Source organism: Ciconia boyciana, chromosome 8 (genome assembly GCF_034638445.1).
Source record: "Ciconia boyciana chromosome 8, ASM3463844v1, whole genome shotgun sequence".
NCBI classification, from domain to species: domain Eukaryota; kingdom Metazoa; phylum Chordata; class Aves; order Ciconiiformes; family Ciconiidae; genus Ciconia; species Ciconia boyciana.
In genome coordinates, this window is record NC_132941.1 from 47,788,281 (window position 1) to 47,802,891 (window position 14,611).

The following is a 14,611-nucleotide window of genomic DNA, read 5'->3' on the forward strand; positions in this document are numbered from 1 at the left end:
TTAATCTGAAATAGATCAGTACAAAATGTACAGAAAAAGCAGTACAAATTTACAAATATACATAATCTGGTTTTGCATTCTTCCATCATCAGACTTCATAGTAGCCTAGCTTAAAAAAATTCACATTCCTGATACTGTCTCCTTTCACCTTCATAATATTGCATCTGAATCCCGGAGTCCAAACAGTTACGTGCTGGTTGGAGCTTTGTCCTTGAGCTCTTTATCAACAACGATTGCCAAACCCTGCGTAAACCCCATTACTCAACTGCTTCTTTAAATCCACTTGGCACCTCAATACACCTTCTTCCACATATCACCACTCATTAACATATTATTTTAATAGTGAGGACTGGGCAAAGACAAGCCAACAGTTACAAGTATTCGCTATTTAGAGCTATTGGAAGGCTTGAGGGCAGTTGCTAATGTAGTTGGAAATGCTACCATCTAAGACAAAAGGATTTATGTTGCTAGCAAAGACTGCATTAGGATGTAAAGCTCTATAAAAAAAGCTACAATAATATTGAGAATAATTAAAAATTAATTTTTAAATAAATAAATAATAAATAGTAATAAATAAAGCCATTTTAGAACCAGTGGAATTTTAACACTCAGCTTGCCTTTTAAAATAATTTCTTTGCATGTTTGTTTTGCAGTTTTCAGCGAAGGTACCTCAAATAATCCAGTACCGTATTTTCAATAAAAATACTATGTTCAGGGCTATTTTCCTTCAGGTTCATGTGAAGCATTTAAAAGCAGCAAAAAGAGAGTGGTCTGGTTTCTCTCTTCAGAACTTGGCTAGATGGACACTCCTATAGGAATTGTCTTTCAGGCTGTTGAATATCTCTTTGGTGCCATTCTGCCACTGAAGAACAAGATCCATAGGGGTTTTCCCTTGCTGGTTAAAAAAGCAGAGGAAGCAAGATTTAATTTCAGCCAGAGATTACTGAGTCCTTCATTCTTCTCTAAATATTTGTACAGTGCGTCTGCCTGATGCTAGAGCCTTCTGTGCGCACAAGGTCAGGCTAACTCTTGCCTCCCTGAGACCTGAGTCCTTTTGCTCTACAGATCTAGTCCCAGCCCTGTTCAGACTCGTGATGAAATCTCCCTGTGTTTCAGTGGCTCTAAGCCATATTAGCAAGTACCGTGACTAGCAGAGCATGCAGGTGTTTCTTTTGATCTAGTTTAAACTGATTAGAAATACATTCAGATTAAACCTCAATAAACCACCCTTCTATTTAATGGAGAATTCAGATGAGGGTTTGTACTGGTTTAATTAGGTTATGAACCACATCTAAATTAAACAGGAGCAACTTTTGTGTGCAGACGAAGCCAGAGAGAGCAAGTCTTTGGCCTTTGAGGCTGTACTTTTCGTCGTTTTCATACCCTGATGAGGGATAATGCTGGGAGTGGCCCTGCTTCGGAGAGCGTGGGCAGAGAGTGGGGAGTGCACAGAGCTGCAGTGGCTGCTTTCTTCCTTGCCCCCTGAAGTTTTGATTGATTGCCAATCAAAAACATTGGCTGGCATTGGTAAAACTCTCTGTCCATCCCACTGCTGCTCGCTTTGGGGGGAAGGGGGCTGTGATGTGCTGTGTTTTAACAAGTGGTCGCAGAGCTCTGGCAACGCATCTGCTGCTGCTGTGGTGGCTGTGAGCAAAGAGTCAGGTGTGGGCTTTCTTAAATTGAAGCTGCTGAGCCACAGGGATTTGTTGCCCAACGGTCAGGTTAACAGGCAGCCGTCCAGATGTAGTGCTTGGGCTCGCCGTCGGCTGTGGGCTTAACAGAAAGGAGGCTTCTCTGACAGGCTAAGATCTTTGCTGTCTCAGTGGTGGCTGAAGCCCAGGAGTTGTGCAGAGAGCAAGTGTCTGTATGTTGTATCTTTCAATGTATGGTACGTGTAATTAAAATAAATCACAGAAAGTTGTGATATTGTTTTAAGTTGCAGCTGATGGGTTCTGGTTTTAGAGGAGGTACTGGTTTTTCCTCTTCTCCCTGACCTCCCCCAAGTTATACTTTGCCTGTGTCAGCTCTGCTTTAATTAACTCTGAAGTGATCTAATTAAGTCTGTTCACAATAGTCTCTCCAGGCCTTGAAACCTATGAAACTGCTCTGAAGGCAGACTTATTCTAAAGAGTTTTGAATTACTGCATTTTTTGCTATTACTTACGCAGTTCTTTATAGTTAGATCTGCTCCATACAGAATCAGAAGCCTGATCATTTTGTAGCGGTTCAGCCTCACTGCGTCGTGCATCGGTGTGTCTCCTTCCTAGAGGCAAGAGACATGGACCATGGCATCAGTCCCGCCGGTCCAGTGCCGCGGTCCAGCCCCAACCACGTAGCCAGGGATTTTTACAGGCAAGTGGAACTATCGAGGCAGACAGCAGCTTGATGCTACCTGCTGGCTGACAGGTAAGAAGCTGTTGGTACTTACTCTGTCTTTGGCATTGAGATCTGCTTCACAGGCAATGAGGTGCTCCCCGCAGTCGTACTGACCCGTTCGCACAGCCACGTGCAAAGGGGTGCTGAGCAGCTGAGAGGTGGGAGGAGGAAGCAGTCAGTGGTACGGAACAGGTAAAGACCGCTTCAAGAACGGCCGCCAAAAATTATCTGCTTGGAGTAAGGGTCAGCTTTTCATCTCCAATTTAAAAAGCTGCGCAGTCCCAGAAGCACATACCTTGTCTCTTGCATTTCTGTTTATCCCTTTGTCCAGTAAGAATTTCAGAACATCCAGGTTCCCCCCCCGGCACGCCCAGTGCAGGGCTGTAGATTCAAGCTGCAGCAGGAAAAACAAATGGAAAATAATTTAATTCATCATTATATTTTTTAAAAATTAAACAATTTTGATCAAATTTCTAAAGTAATCCAAAATAATTTTCATGCAATTTAACCTAAAGCACTTCACCGTGATCGCTGAGTTGTTTCTAGTAACAGCTTTTCTTATTTTGCCCTAATTTCTTTAGTATGGCAAGTTTCTCACTCTTCACACTTGCTGCATATTGCTTTTAAAGACAGAGATCTTGGCAACGCTGCTGTGAGAGAGGATGTGTTTTGTCCATTCTGTGAACTTAGAAGTAATTTTTAGTCAGCCAGGTATGATTTTTCTGGCTGGTATGTGCTAGTTCGTATTTTTTATTCGATGCCTTTTGGGTTCTAAGATGCATAGAAAATGAAGCTCAAGGGAAATAATAGTTGTCTTTCTTTTTTAAAAAAAAACCCCAAACTTATGCAAATCCATGAAGTGAATTAGAACCCTTCTCCCCTACAAGATTCAGTTTCTCTGCACTCAGCTCTGCCAGGAGGGGTGGAATGTCCCTTGAAGGTCTCGCTCTGCCTGTTGTTCCTCCTGTTGCTTACGCTCTCCACGAGCACTGCGGGGTTAAGCGAGGGGCAGCAAGGCTGGCTGGTTCCAACTGTTTAGCAAAGGAATGAAGAGCTGGGAGTGGAGAAGCAAAAAAACAGCTGCAGAATACTCAGCTACCCTCGTGGCCAGCGTTCCGGAGGAGCAAGGGTCTCTCCCTAGCGCAGCCTTGAAATCCCGATGGAGAACGTATGCATTGCCCTGAGCCCTGGATACACGCGTGGGACGGTGGTATCTCCACCACCTGCTAGCAGGCTGAAGTGGTAGCCTGACCTCAGCTCTCTTACCCTACGTTAGGCTTTGTTGTGTGTGGCAGTCTACTGGCCAACCTGTTCCTCCGCTTCCTGTGTTTTCCAGCAACCACTTTGGCAAAGGGAGGCAGACACCCCCTCCTGAAACCTCTTCTCAACGGTGTTATTTTAAGGATGAACTCTCAAGATGCTGTAAGGCCTTTTAATGCTCCTCTTCTATAAGAAGCACTTCTGTAAGTGCTTCTTTTGGCACTTATAAAACAATGAGCAATTTTTTGAAAGAAGCGTAAGCTGATGTGCATACCATGTCTTTCTGTTCAAGCTGGGCTCCAGCTTCCACCAACTTTTTCACCACCTCTAGGTGTCCTTCAGAGCATGCCCTGTGCAACGCAGTGCGTTTGTACTGGCAATTAAAACAGTGCAAAGTCAGATATTGGATATGGCACAAAGAGATCTCTTCAAATCTTTTGTCCCCGCCTCCCTAGGATGATGGCAAATACATACTTTATGCTGATTCATTTTCAAGAGCTAATACTTTTGAGACCTGAAATCTGCTAAATTTTAATAGCATCCTGATAGCTGAGAGCTGCCTACCCAGCGTTTTAAAGGGTGTGAGAAATATCTGCAGTATGGCATTCAAATTTAAAATTATGCCTGTTGAGTTCCCCCATCCAACATGCTACGCAGCGTTTTGCAAATGCAGCTTATGCATTATGGAGTAGGAGGGCAGGCAGCATCACTTTCTTTGTCGTTCTGCAGACAAATTTCTTGCCTGTTCATCTGTAGCATTGGAAGACCACCTGCTACAGAAAATCAGGGTCTCCTGGGCACCAACAGCTTGCTTTTAAATATCAAGATTCTTTTGAGGTAATATTACTTTGAAGGGTCCCAACTGGCCCCATTATCACTAGAAAACTCAATATACCAAACTTCCAGTGTTTACTTACTTCCCCCCCCCCCCCTTTTTTTTTCTCCTCAAAAGTGTGGAAGCTACAAAACCTAGTGGTAAAAGTTACTTTTGCTCTGTAATAACCTCTCTTCTGTAGCAGGCTGTGCAGCAAGAAGGAAGATTGTACCTCATCGCAGACATTTGGATCCCCTTTGTCTGACAGGTATTTTTCAATTACTGGCAACTTATTCTCCAGTGCAGCTCTAAAGAATGTGGGTATATCCACTGGTTCTGTCTGATGGAAAGAAATACACAGGGCATAAATGCGTGTGGCACAAAACCCCATCAATGCTTTCCCAGAAGAAGGTACTTTGAAATAACTTACAATAACTTCTGGTTCGGGTTCCTTTAAAATGGGAGCTTTCACTTTCTTGCATTTTTTCTTCTTCTTCAGCTGAATAATTTTTTCAAGATCCTCCAAGTTTTCAAGTTTTGACCTCTCCTCTAATTTCTTCTTCTTCAGCTGAAACAAATCAGGGAAGCCTGTAAGTTGAGCTGAGCGTGACCACCTCTCCCTTCCAGAGTGGCAGGACAGTGTGTGCTACTATTCAGCTGAATTCAGTTAAGACTGGATGAACTTTGAAACAAGTTGCCTTTTTTTTACAGCTAGGGCTAACTGACCATTAGAATAAGTTACTATGTGTGTGAGAAATTCTACTTCATCTATAGTTTTTCATGCACCATTGGACCTCTTCCTAAATGCTGCTTCAGCCATACGTTGTGGGCTAGACAGCGTAACTTTTTGGTCTGTGTTAGGCCAGGAGTGAGAGCAGCACTGTATTTCCTTCTGGCCCAACGACTTAAGAAAACTCACGTGCAGCTTATGAGGGCTGTGAAGCCCCTGTAGTTTTAACTGATTTCCACCAAGCGTTTTGCATTCAACTACTTCTATGATGCAGCCCCTGACTTATTGTAACTTAATCCTCTTGATTGAAAAAATCCTCTTGATGAAAAATATACCCTTAAGTGAAAAGCAAGGTTTATACCAATTTTAGCATTTCAGTTAGTAAGTGTTACATTTTGGTAAACCACAAAGAATGTCCCCGGTATCCTTGGAGGGGAAGTTCAATAAATATTTAAGACTTCTTCGAGCCTGCTTGTAAAAAGCATCCCTGTGTGAAGTCGGTATGGGACACTGCTAACATCAAAGGCAGATGTGTTGCTTGAACTGAGGGCCAAGATCTCAGGTACCATGAGGTGTCCTTGACTTCAGAAGGGGGATTCACAAACAAGGGGAAACTCAGGGTGAATACAGATGACAGATTCTGTCCCATGGTATCATTAAGAGTAAATACATTGGTGAGACCCTGTCATATGGTATACATTTTTTTCAGATGAATTCTTATTCAAGTTATTTCCACCTCTTCTTTTTATTGCTCTCTGCATTTAGGGTTTGATCTGTAGATCATTGACTTAATGGAAAATAATTATATTGGCTGAGTGAGCTGTGGACCAACTAGAAATCCAAAAAGTTCTTAAGACCTCGTGGTTGTTTTGGATAGAGGAACTCAAAAACCTCTGTAGCAAGTAATGATGTCCCTGTTGAAGGTGAAGGTCAATAGTGTTTAATCTTTCTGAGGCTCACTTTCGCACTCTTCTTTTTTCAGAGTCTGAAAAAGTCTTATGCCCCCTGCTACTTAAACTTTTTCATTCCCAAATTACTTTAAATTTTTAGGCCAGTTGGTTGCTTATTCACCAAAGAATTTAATACGTTACAGCTGCTGTATTTTTTTGGGGGAAAAGCATCGGTTCTTAGGGATATAGGGAAAATTGTCATGTTCCAGGAATGCAAAATGGTACTTCTCTGTAGACTATTATCACTCTCATTTGTAATTGCTTTTCCCAAATGTGCTAGTAAGCATAATGCAGTGTTTCCATAAAAGAATCTTTTCATGGTAGATAAGGCTTCTGGCTTCAGAAACGCACTCTCAGATCTTTCTTGGGTTAGTTATTTTTGGTGGCAGTCATTAGGTGTGCAAGCTGAAGGTGTCTCACTGGCTATGTTTGTTCCCCCCTTACTGACAGCTAGCAGGAGGTGACTCTGGGTGGGAGGGAGCCCACAGGGTTTCAGTCAGACATTACAGGGGGAGTTTTGGGTTCTGCTTCACAGTGGTACTGCCTGCATCCATAGGCTACAGGAGTCAGCAGATCTCCATGGCCTTCAATGGACTTTAGACCAGCCTCCTTTGGTAGTGATCTCCCAAGGGTTTATCTAGCTCAGCGTGCATGTATTTCTAACTTAGAGAGCGGCAAAACTTCAAGGGCTGCAGCAGAAAGTGCACACAGGATGATAAAAAGCCAAGCACAAAACCAAAGAGCCTACCTCTGCTTCTAGTTTTTTCTCCTTCTCATAAGCCAGATCACCTCGGGTCAGTGAGTGTGCAGAGACTGTCTTTAGGTCCTCCTGCTTCTCTAATCTTACAGCAGCTTCATACTCTCCATTTTTGAAGTCCTCGGGGAGGAAGCTGCCAGTCTCTTTATCGTCAGCTTTTTTCCCAGTCACCTGTAAAAGCAAACGTGGAATAATATAAGCAGCAGTTTCATGACTGCAGTAGCCACCCCCTGGGAACACGGATTACCTAGAGGCTAATTACATGTCATTCCTGTCGTGCTCTGGGAGCGTGTGACAGACAGGGTGCAGACCTCATTCAGCCTGTGCCTGGATTAACTGTGTATGCGAACGGCCAGAGCAAACTCGCCTGCAGGCAGATCTCCTGTATCCCCATGGCAGCCCCCCCTTGGCATCTTCAGGGCTTGGGTCAAGATCCACGAGGCCAACTCACAGTCTAACTCCCTGCTTGGCTGGGGCCGAGGCGCTGCTGTCCTGACAGAAGCCAGTGAGCTGGGAAGAGCACCTTTTTTGTTCGGGGTTTTCTTGCTTGTTCACTTGCCAGCATGTGTCAGAGTCTTCGGGAGGCTGTAACAGGCTGTGGTGAAGAGCCACCCCGACCAGCCACCAGCACCCTGCGAGCGTTGAGCAGGGGAACGGAGCAGGTAGAGTGGGAGGCCTTCTCCCTCGGGACCTTACAGTTTTATTGAAACACATCCAATGCAGTTAAATCGGGTTGCTGAGTAATTTCAAGGCTGGTTTTACCCATTTCTGTCAGTACTAAAGTCCCCATTTATAGGACTTAGCAAAACAGCAGAAGGTAGTTCCTGCGCAGAAGCTATGTCATGCTGTGCAGCAGCACAGCTTTCAATAGCTTTTGGAAATATTTCTGATGCTTGATTGAGTGTGTACGAAGAGATAACTTGTTAAACTTAGTAGAGGCTATTGTGTATTTCGAGAGTGGTTCAGTAAATTCATGTGTCCTAGACTGCCTTTCCATTCAATCGCCTTGTAAAACTGTGTTAGTTGTAGAGTTTAACACTAGAGAAACTGTCAGGGCCTTGCCAAAGAATTTATGACAGCATTAACTAGTTAGGCTGTATGGCAGTTGCATCTTAACATAGACATCTGGGGAAAAAAAAGGAATTTCTGTATAATGTTCCAGTGTTTTACTGGATCATTGCTGTTTTCCCAGTTTATTGATCAAATCGAATATTGGTAGTCTGAACCCTGCAGTGGAATGTCCCATTACTTGTGGTCTGGTTTAGACATTATTTTTCAAAGGCTTGTTACGCTATGAACAGCAGTGGGTGTAAGAACTGTTAGTTTAGTATTAGAAAATAATACTATTACTAAACTGTTAGTTTAGTATTAGAAAATACTTTGGTTTCCCTGCATTGATGCCTCCTCCCAGTCCCTTACTGGATTGGAATTACTCAGCGTGATCATAAACTTAATAGCTTCTAAAAAAATAAAAATGAAAATCAAGGTCAAAGCAAAATACACAGCTAAATTTTGGTCAGTCTCTTCTTCCTGGTGAACTATGTTCTGATACAACTGTATAGGTGTTTGGATTTTGCATCAGTGGTGAGCCCCCTTCCCAAGGAAAAGTTAAAGTGAGAATATAACAGGATAACATGCAAGTGCATACAGGTTTTGCACCTAGAGCACGGCAGTGCTGGCAACCTGCTAAATCACCTCGGCGATCCACAAAGGTTGTCTCTCTCTGCTTGGTATAATGACAGTCTAGAAAGAAAAGTAATTACGAATAAATGAAAGAAGGTTGTACCTACCAGCTCTTCTACTTTCATCATCATCATATTTGCCAGCATTTGAGGGTTATACTCCTGTATGGCTGAAACTCCCAAGTGCTCAAGCCAGCTCTGCGGGGACCACCACGCTAGTTTGCTTATATATCTTTGGGAGAACTGTGCTTGAATGAGATAATCTTCCAACCTGGGAATCCAAGTATGCCCCTTGGGCTTGCCAGCTGAGAGGTAGGCTCGCGCTCATTCCAGACATGGTAACGAGCCAGATCTGGTGTCAAGGCAGGGAGGGGGCGTCAGTTGGGCGAGGAAGGGTGAGCCTCACAGTCTGACCACACCGAGTATGTGAATCGGAATGAAATGTGAGCTCATCGTTCCTTTGGCAATGACCGCACGGCTCAGCAATGCGAGTCATTCTGTGTTCCCAGTGCCCACTAGGACAGCTGTCTGTTGATATAGCATTATAACTTCATCTTCTTTTTTTAAATTTTTTTAAACTGACATTCAGATGACTGGAAGACACTGGAAAGGATAAGTGGCTTATGTACAATACTTGCAGTAATATCTTCCTGATAAATGGATTATGACCCCTTTAGTCTTGGAAAGCCATTCTTTATATTGCTATTTATTCTTGGATGATAAACAGTTTTAGGGGAAAGGATTTTTCTCATCATGATGGCAGTCTGCTATATTTGTTGGAAGGAATTCTCTGAAGGGATTACTAAGCCAGAATGATGTCTCTGGTGCTAAAAGGGCCTATGACATGATAAGTTACAATCAGTGTAAGATCTCAAAACAGCAAGCTTTGCATTTTTCTGGGACTTTGTCAGTGACCATAAGCAGAATAATAAATTACGTCCTATTATGCTGAAAAAAAAGTAAAACGAATACTGTTTTCTCAGGCAATATTTTCCTTTTGGATAGGAGAGAATAGGGGCACAGAAGTGATTTGTTCATTTTTGGAGATAAGACGGGATGCAGACAGATATATACAGATGCTGTGTGTGTTTTGGGGAAAAGGAGTTATTGAGTCCTTTGGAAAAAACAAAGGGGCAAGCTTTTCTTGTGCCATGAATCAGAGTAGTCTGGAAGGAGGAGAATGAACACCAGCAGAAGGCAATTTTATAAAAGGAAAAGGCACTAATCTTTGCATTTAAAGAGCGTGGGCAAATGCCAAGATAAATCAGTTCTGTCATTCTGCGATGCTTGGAGCTCCTGTCTGGTGAGGTATAAGCCTGGCTGTAGGCATCCAGGTCACCTGGCTGAAATGAATACAACTGCTCAGGTGCTTCAAGTATGACATGTACATAAGTGCTTCACCAAATCAAGACCTAACTATCTTGGATGTTTATATCATTAGCATCATTAGCATGCTGCGTTCCTGACGCTGACCTTTCAAGGTGTCTCTCCTCTGAAGTATCTCCCAGTAATCCGAGTACATCCAAACTTGTTTTCTAGTGCCCGTCATACCTATGCCCTCCCTTTCCCTGAAATGAAGCTGGACATCAAGTGGTTCCTTTACTACTCAGACTATATATGACATTAGAGGATGATCCCCAGAACTAAAATAGAGTATGTGGCAGCAAGGGAACCTTTCAGAACATTTTTTTCCAAACCTAAGTACAGCCAGGCTATCATTCCCCCAGAGTGATATGTCCTGAATCACACTGCCGGGATTTTTTTCACAGCAGTTTGGTACTCCTGCTATATGTCTCTATGATAAGAGGCACCTCAGTTTGGCTTTTTCTTGTTTACAAATGTGCTGTAACAGCTTATCTTGGTCTGTTTTGTTCTGCGACGCTTATTTGGGAGATTGTCTTGAAATCCACACTTCCAACAGGATGGCTGCAAAGACTGCTTCTGCTTTAGTGGAAACAGATCACAGCGGAGACTGGTGCGGGAAGAGAAATGTAGGGCTTTGCTTTAAGAACAAAAACTTTAAGAAGCTGTGAACTACCTCCAGCCCCAGTGTACTTGAAGCTTACCTTTCTTTTTTCTTGCTTTCCTGTTTTTTAAACAGCCTGATATATAAAACTGACTCAGCAAAACCTAAACTGGAAGGTTTAAGTGGATAGATCTTTCTCTGCAAACGGTACATAAATCCGGAGTCCAGAGAAGCTTCACAGTAAACCTCAGTGCTCCGAGGGGAAACACAAACCCACTTCTCCCATCATGACTGCTACCAAAGCACCCCAGCTGCATTCAATAATTATCTTTAAAACATCCTGTCCCTGCTGACTAAAAGAATAACAAAGAATAGAAGAGAATCTTCCTTGATTATCCTGTGTGAAAAGGGTGGCACACAGAAAACCACTGTAACCAAAGGCTGGAATCTACATTAACCTAATGGTAAATGCTTTTAAGCTAAATGTCATGTAAACCAAGGTAACCCTATTGAAATAGTAGAAATGCACTGATTCATATCAGCTAAGACTCTGGCTGGATGCTTATTGCTATTGCTAATATTGGAGGGGGAAGTAGTATCATGAGCTTGCAACCTTGTGCTGGACTGTAACCACTTAATCACCTTTCAACAAGTGATTTCTCGTTAAGGTGGTAATAGCAGATGGTCAGTGGGAGATGTGTAATGGGAATCTGAAAAACTCTTGCCACTCTGCTAAAGGATAAGGGCAGAGCAATGATCTGCAAGGTGTAAGGTAATCGGATATTGTCACAAAAAAACTTCACACAGAAAAACACAAAAGGGCAGGAGGCTCAGCATGACAGAGAGAAAACTATATGGCACACCCTGTTCCCTGCTGTCAAAAGAGAAGTTGTCTGAATAGTGTAAATAATTTTTGTAATTAATTTTTTAAAGAGGTTAATGGTAGAGTGAAAGCATTATGCGTGATACAGATGATATTGCCGCCTCCTGTCAAGTGTATTACCATCAAGTTTTCAATGCCGTCACTGCTGTACTCAGCTATCTTACATTTTCTAGCACTCTGCCCTTGGCTCTGTCCTTGCATCTGGAGATGTTGCCCTTTGGAATGCCATTGTGCCTGGCTGCCTCTGTCTCCTGCTGCTAAATAAGTAAAGGTACGAAAAAATCGGTTGCTGGGGAGTGGGTACGCACCTAAGAGGGTATTAATCCAGCAAACTATGTCCCATGTGTGTGCAGTCAAGGATAAATTCATACCCAAGGTACATGGAAGAAGCAGTAACCCATAGCTTACTTCTCCCAGATTAGTGATCCGTTGGGGTGTAATGGCTGCTTTATTTCCCAGTATGTGTGAGCATCCAGCACGCCTTACATATATCCACACACGACAGAGCAGTAAACAATAGTATATTGCAAGAACTGTGTTTGTTTCCTCCTCTTTTTTAGATGTTTGTTTTCCATAAAAGGCAGGAAACACTTTTATTTGTCTAACATATACTCTTGGATACTTATTGTCAAAAAGCAGTTTGGGTATGAGTTAACTATGATACGCAAATTATACCACTTATGCTCTAACTTTTTCAACATAGTGATATATATGTCTGCTTTTTCTAAAGTGATCAGGGGATTACTACATCATCTGTTTAAAACAACTTGGAGACTTCTCATCAATGTATATTTTTGTGTATAAAACTGCTAAAGAGAAACACGTTGTCTCCTTAGGGGAAAAAAAAACAACCCCAAAAACTGTTTCATATAGGAATATAAAGCTAGTTTTAAGTACAAAATTAGAATATGAAAAATTATTAAACTAACAGAAGCATGCAGCTATAAATTCCATTTATTCAGATCAGTTGTTATCAAAGAAACAAAGAAGTCATAGTCTGGCAGGTTGCTGGTCTGGCCAGCACAGTCCTCTGGTGTCAAAACCCAAACCAGCAATGAGTCAATAGTTGCATCACTTACTGTAGGGCTTAAAAAAACCCCTCCTCAAATGACATTAGGGTTGGGGATTTCACATAAGAGAAAAAAAATACAGTGACTTCTATTTAAAATCAAGGGATTTGAATTTATCTGAGGCCTTGAGCTTTATCATGATGGCATTTGTATGACACGTGAATCTGGCTAATTCACCTTAATGGGTCTCAGTTAACAAGCAAGCGCAGCAAAACACACCAGAAGGGTTGTTATCTGTGGTCAAATGGGTTTATCTACTGGCTACTTGGCTTTCACAGTCAGCAACATAGGTCAAGGTCCTGCTGCTCCAGCACACCTGTGCTGATGCTCTGTTCACGTAGCCTCTGACTACATTTTTGTGTGCTCAAGGAAGTACAATATGCCCTCAGCTGTTGCAAAAAGGCTTTTCTGTATCAACATGGAGTTGTCTAAAAGGTTTCTGCCATTCATAGATACTCCAGAACAACTCCAAGTCAGTCAGGAAAGGAAAAGTGCTTAAACTAGGGAACTGCAGAACAAGTCATTATCCTTACGGTGAGAGCATGCCTGCGAATCCCGGTCACTTGAGTCATGATGCAACGGGTACCCACGCTGGCCAACTGCTCTGCAGTAAAGCATAGCCAGTACTTCTGGCTGGCAGCAAGGGAGAATTCAGCTTCTCTCCAGAGAAGCTGTGACATTTTTTAACTTTCCCTCAGTGTTTTATTTTGAATTTCACATTAACTTAAAAGTGAATCTTACTATACCTTTGCCTGAAAGCTCATAAGTACTCCCTCTCATCCCAGTAGTACAATGCCTTTTCGGTGTGTAAATGTAAGGGGATGCTACAGTTTTCAGTGATACAAACATCCCTCTGAAATGCTGCATAGCATGCACGGGATTGTTCCTTGTTAATGTGGAAAAAGTCCAGGTCCTGGCTGTCCTCCTCTCCACTGACATAGCAAAAGTAGCAGCTCAGGAGACACAGGAGGGCTCCGTCAGGCAGCGGTGCCAGACTTCATGGGCTGTTCATGAGGGAGCGATGGTCACTTGCGGGTGGCTGCTTCAATTTTGGGAATTCTGCTCCGCAAAGGTGGCACATTTTGCACAGGGGTGCTTACCAGCAGTGGCCAAATAACATCCAACCATTCCTTTTCCCCGTAGCGTTACATTACAGCACACATTGAAGTAGTTATCTAACAGGATTCCCAAATCACTCTCCAGGCAGAATCGACCAAATTACAGTCATAACATGCTATAACATGGAGGACCTTGGGAGGTCGTCTAGTCCAAACTTCTGCTTAAACAGAGTCAAAACTGGATTCATATAAGGTTGCTTAGGGCTTCAGTCAGACCTTTAAAACCTCCAAGGACAAAGCTTTCATGACCTCCCTAGTCATCCTGATCCAATGCCTAAGTGTCCTCATAGTGATTTTCTTTTTCCTTATATACAGTTGAAATTTCCCCTGTTTCAATGTATGATCATGGTCTCTCATTCTCCTCCCATAAACCTCTGTAAAGAGCCTGGCTCTGCCTTCTTTGTAACCTCCTCGTAGGCTGCTCTTAGTTTCCCTGAAATCCTGTCTCCTCCAGGCTGCACAAGCCCAGCTCACCCAGCCGTTTCTTACAGGGTAAGTGCTCCAGCCCCCGACCATCTTGGGACTGATTTTACATCATTGTTTGGACACGTGATGAAAATACTAAGCGATGTTGTACCAGGAACTGATCCTTGTGGGAATCTGCTGGAAATAGTTCCACTCGTTACTCTCACCACTTTGCGATCTGTCAGGCAGCCAGCTTTTAGTTCTTCCGAACTGCATCCTTTTAATTCCATATAATGCATGCGTTTTAATCATACCAACATATGCCATGAAATGAAATGCTTTGGCAAGACCCAAGTAAACTGCCTTAACATGAATGCTACTCTCAACCAGACCTTTCATCCTGTGGAAAGAGACTTGTTTAAAAAGATCTGCTTTGCATCCAGCCACATGGATTGGCATTCATTGCATGTAAAGTATCCGATTCTTTCTTGATAAAGCTTTGGTTAACCCTTCCCCCTGTTTTCCTAGAGCTGAGTCAGATCAGCCTGCCTGTTGTTCTCTTTCATCATTTTCAGCCAGTCGAAATATCTTGGGAGCTAC

General features: G+C 42.8%; 1 protein-coding gene across 1 annotated transcript; it reads right to left on the reverse strand.

Moving 5' to 3' along the window:
- ANKRD1 (ankyrin repeat domain 1) lies at window positions 1–8,986 on the reverse strand. The gene is made up of 9 exons (XM_072870348.1): window positions 8,678–8,986; window positions 6,879–7,058; window positions 4,881–5,018; window positions 4,683–4,790; window positions 3,911–4,009; window positions 2,672–2,770; window positions 2,429–2,527; window positions 2,165–2,263; window positions 1–895 (listed from the first exon to the last, which is right to left on the reverse strand). Exons 1-9 carry the CDS (start codon window positions 8,714–8,716, stop codon window positions 785–787), a joined length of 972 nt encoding a protein of 323 aa, XP_072726449.1. The 5' UTR covers window positions 8,717–8,986; the 3' UTR covers window positions 1–784.
- Between the last annotated feature and the right edge of the window lie 5,625 nt (window positions 8,987–14,611).

Bases quoted from the DNA above. Each gene is read 5' to 3' on its own strand.
- ANKRD1 (XM_072870348.1), bottom strand. From the start codon at position 8,716: ATGCTGGCAAATATGATGATGATGAAAGTAGAAGAGCTG. The intron at 7,059-8,677 runs GTAGGTACAACC...TTGCTTTTACAG, and splicing joins TGATGAAAGTAGAAGAGCTG to GTGACTGGGAAAAAAGCTGA. The intron at 5,019-6,878 runs GTAGGCTCTTTG...GATTTGTTTCAG, and splicing joins AGAAAAAACTAGAAGCAGAG to CTGAAGAAGAAGAAATTAGA.